The 4,073-nt window shown below is 61.4% G+C and overlaps 1 protein-coding gene across 1 annotated transcript; it reads left to right on the forward strand.

Annotated features, from left to right (window-relative positions):
• Positions 1 to 400: 400 nt before the first annotated feature.
• Positions 401 to 2,229, forward strand: PRELID1 (PRELI domain containing 1). The gene is made up of 4 exons (XM_024205165.2): positions 401 to 627; positions 762 to 875; positions 1,095 to 1,173; positions 1,901 to 2,229. The coding sequence occupies exons 1-4, from the start codon at positions 493 to 495 to the stop codon at positions 2,038 to 2,040; spliced, it is 468 nt and encodes a 155-aa protein (XP_024060933.1). The 5' UTR covers positions 401 to 492; the 3' UTR covers positions 2,041 to 2,229.
• Positions 2,230 to 4,073: the final 1,844 nt, after the last annotated feature.

Here is a 4,073-nt window from a genome sequence, read left to right on the forward strand (position 1 = left end):
GCCAAGCCTTCTAGTCATGCATTGTCAGCACTGTCCCCCTCGCACACAGCTTGGGCTGGAACTGAGCACAGAGTGAGCCGGGCCCCATCCCTGCCCTGGGCCAGCCATTGCTGAGACACCCTCCAGGATGGGACCATCTGGTAACCCCTCTCCTGGGACATGGGGTCGGTACTGTGTAGGAGGAGAGAGTGCCTCTGAATCACCGACACTGCGTTGGGGCCAGTACTGACTCCTAGGGGAGACTCGTCTACACACTCCCTGCTTGGGTATCTCCCATTCAGTGACCCAGCTCTAGCTATGCTCAGAAACCAGGGTCCCAGCACAGACCGCTGGGGCTGCCTGTTAGGATGTTGGATCCAAGAGGCACAGCCTTAAGGCTGACATTCACCTTTCTCCCCCAGCAAGCATGTCCTGACAGAAGACATTGTGCACCGGGAGGTGACAGCGGACCAGAAGTTGCTCTCCAGGCGGCTCCTGACCAAGACCAACAGGATGCCACGGTGGGCAGAGCGCTTCTTTCCTGCTAATGTCGCCCACTCTGTGTACATCCTGGAAGATTCCATCGTGGACCCGAAGAACCGAACCATGACCACATACACCTGGAACATTAATCATGCTCGTCTTATGGTGAGTGGCAAGGGCAGCAAGCAGAGAATTGGACCAGAAACGCTGCTGCCTGAGGTAACCCAGCTCCGTTGCCCCAGGACCAGGGTGCGTGGGCAGTGGGAGCACTGGGCTGATGCTGCTGTCGCCTCCTGCAGGTGGTGGAGGAGCGCTGCGTTTACTGTGTGAACCCAGAGAACAGCAACTGGACTGAAGTCAGACGGGATGCGTGGGTCTCCTCCAGTCTGTTTGGCGTCTCCCGAGCCATCCAGGTGAGTGGCTGCCGCGTTCAGCGCAGCCCCGGAAGCCTGATACGCCCTGATGCTGCAGGCACCAGCCCTGTGGCCGATAGAGGCTCATTCCAGTGGGTGCTTAGCTTGCAGCCCAAAGGGACCCCCATGGTACAGGGGCACTGACAGACCATTGGGTTCAGAAGGCAGCTGCCTGGACTCCGTGGTTGAGGCTTGCAACTCCGGTCTCTCTTGTTACAGGAGTTCGGCCTGGCCAGGTTCAAGAGCAACGTGACCAAGAGCACCAAGGGGTTTGAATACGTGCTAGCTAAAATGCAAGGTGAGTGCCTTGGCCTCTGGGGGCAGGCGGGGCCTGCACTGGCAGCAGATGGGACTGGGGATGGCAACATGATTTTCCAGCCAAGGGTGGTTGTTGATGTCACAGCCCTGCATCCACCTCTGGATTGCAGCTGCCCTCACCTTTAACATGGGCACCCAACTCCCTTTGGCCTCACTGGAAGCCCCAGTGGAACCGGCAGTCAGCAGCACGCCCTGATGTGTTAGGCTGAGTGGCCCGGAGGAATCACAAACTTGGCCCTGCTCTCTGCATTCCTCTAGTGCAGTGGTCCCTCCCTCCCTCCCCCCGCCGGACGTGGACAGGTACGAGGGCCGGGGCTGGGGGCGGGGCCAGGAGCAGAGCTAGGGGGTGCTCCCTCCCTGCCCCCGTGGGAGCTGGCCTGGGCCCCCAGCCACACACCCCTGAACGTTTCTCTGGCCCCCCTTGGGCGGCGCGTCCCACAGTTTGGGGACCTCTGCTCTCGTGGGTTTAACAGCTGGCCCGCAGCAAGGTGTGGGGAGGGTGGCTATTGAAGCCAATAAAGGAAGTGGTGCGTGCACACACCCTGCTGTGCAGGGACACTGGCTCCAGCCCCAGGGAGGCTGCGACTGCTTGTATCAGCAAGAGGAACCTTTCCATCTGGGCAGTGCTGCAGCCCTCCGAGATCCTGGGGAGTGCAGGGGAGGAGACCTGCTGGGCTACACAGCTGGGTTACACTTCCTCATTGTAGGAGAAGCTCCCTCCAAGACCTTGGTGGAGACGGCGAAGGAGGCCACTGAGAAGGCCAAGGAGACAGCCTTAGCAGCCACAGAGAAAGCCAAGGACCTGGCCAGCAAGGCGGCCACCAAGAAGAAGCAGCAATATGTGTGAGAAGCCAGCCACCTTTGCTGCTGGCAGGAGTCCAGAGTAGCACTGGACAGCTCCGTCCTGTCCCTCACAGCGGGCAGGAGCCTCTCTAGAGTTTATATTTTTTAATGGAAACTGTACAAGTCTGACAATCAGCTGCAGCTAGATCCTTTCTAAGGTGTAACTATCATTAAAGAATCTACTTCCACCAGGGGCTGGGCTGGACAGTGACGGGCTGGCGGGGCGCAGCACAGGTTCCAGTAGTGGCCTTGAAATGGGTGTGCCCGGCCCCTAGGCCCCCTGACCCGGCCAGAGAGGGACCACGTGTCAGCAGAGCGCTGAGGGACGCCTGACTGGAGCTCTGGCCAGCGAGCTCATGCTGGGACCCACAACAGCTTCCTGGGACGGCTGCTTTGCTGAGGTGCAGGCTCTCTAGGGCTGCAGAGACTCCAAAGGCAGATGCTCCCTTGATGCACCTGTGATGGGCAGGCCCCTACCAGGGCTGTCTGCAAAGCAGGGGCAGCCCCATTCCCCACTGGAAGGCAAGCAGCGCACTTGCTTCCCTATTTACAATGAAGGCTTCTCTCTGTCCAGAGGGAGAGCTGGGTTGTCTCCTCCCACCCGAAGTGCAGTATTTATTGCCCCAGCAGCAGAGCAAGGTGCCCGGGCACAAGTCTGCATGCCCCCTGCAGCAACAGGCTGCTCCCAATCACAGAGGGTGACTGTCCCCTCTCCCACAGGCCCTAGCCTGGCAGCTCCAGCCACTTTAGCTATTGGAAGCCAGGCCCCGTGTCAGCTAGTGAGGTTTAGGCTCCCTCGAAGCTGGCCAGGCTCCCCCCCAGGGGGCCCTCAGCCTGGGGTTCGTCTGGAAAGATTCATGCCAGGCTCTGCACACCCCTTGCCTATGGCCCAAGGGGGTGGGAGGGTAGGGGGCTTTCCTGCAGCAGACTCTGCAGCTGTAGTGAGGGGGGCATACCCTGCTACGGCAGGCACTGCAGAAGAAACAATCCTGGGACGAGAGCCCTTGGGATTTGGTGTGGTGAGCTCCTGCAGGACCTGCCCAGAGAGGCCCGTGGGGGGAGCACTCGCTCAGGGCACCACCTGGAATAACCAAGATGTGCTGGAGCAGCTGTGTTCCCTGCCGGTGCTGAAACTGAGCAGTACTTCCCCATCACTGCCTCCTAACGCCAGTCCTTCCACATCTGTCTCGGCCTCGGGGTGGGCGGGGGGAGGCAGCCCCAACTGGAGCTGACAGCGATGCCTGGGCCCAGCCAGCCAAGCCACGAGAGGTGGGCTTTGCCCATTCACAGCCCCCTGCCTGGCCCAGCCCCCCTACAGCCTCAGAGGCATGGAAGTGGCTGTGGGATTGTGGGGGGAGGAGCAGGCCATGGGCCTGTGCCCCAGCTCGGGCTGTGGGGCAGAGGATTTGCCAGCAGCCAGAGCTGAGTGTGTTACCGGCACCAGCTGCAGCCAGGGGAGGGGCTGGCCCAGCCCTGGGGTTCTGTGGCATTGGCCTTGGTCAGTGCTTGGGAGAGCCTGGGGTCCCTGACTCCCTGGCTGGTGGGAGCGGAGAGCAACTGCTCACACCTCAGCCTGTCCAACCTCCGTGCCCTCTGTACCGGGTCCTCCAGCTTCAAGGCACCAGGCTGGGTTGCTGGGAACACCCTCACATTTGGCCTTTGTGCTAGGCCATGTCTAGGAGCCTTCTGACTCACAGCCCCCCTGGGCTTCACAGCTCATCAGCGCTGCTGCTCAGCACCACGCCACCGGGCCGGGAGAAGCCCAGCTCCCTGCGGCTCACCCCGAGGTGCGGCTGAGGGGGGTGTAATTGGAACCCTCTGCTCACTGCTGCTGTGATGGGTCCGAGCGGAGTCCGCTGCCAGCCCAAGCAGCTGTCTCAGCTGAGCTCGGGACAATGAGCAGAGCCCTCTGGTGAGCCACGGGTGGGTCTCCTGCCCTCCACCTCTGTCCCCAGCTGTTCCTGCCACAAGCCCCCACATCCCTCTTCAGCCATCCCAGCTGTGGGAGCCAAGCCAGGCTTGTGGGTGAGCCGGGCA

Source organism: Terrapene carolina, unplaced genomic scaffold (assembly GCF_002925995.2).
Source record: "Terrapene carolina triunguis isolate 2854851 unplaced genomic scaffold, T_m_triunguis-2.0 Scaffold30602, whole genome shotgun sequence".
NCBI classification, from domain to species: Eukaryota; Metazoa; Chordata; order Testudines; family Emydidae; genus Terrapene; species Terrapene triunguis.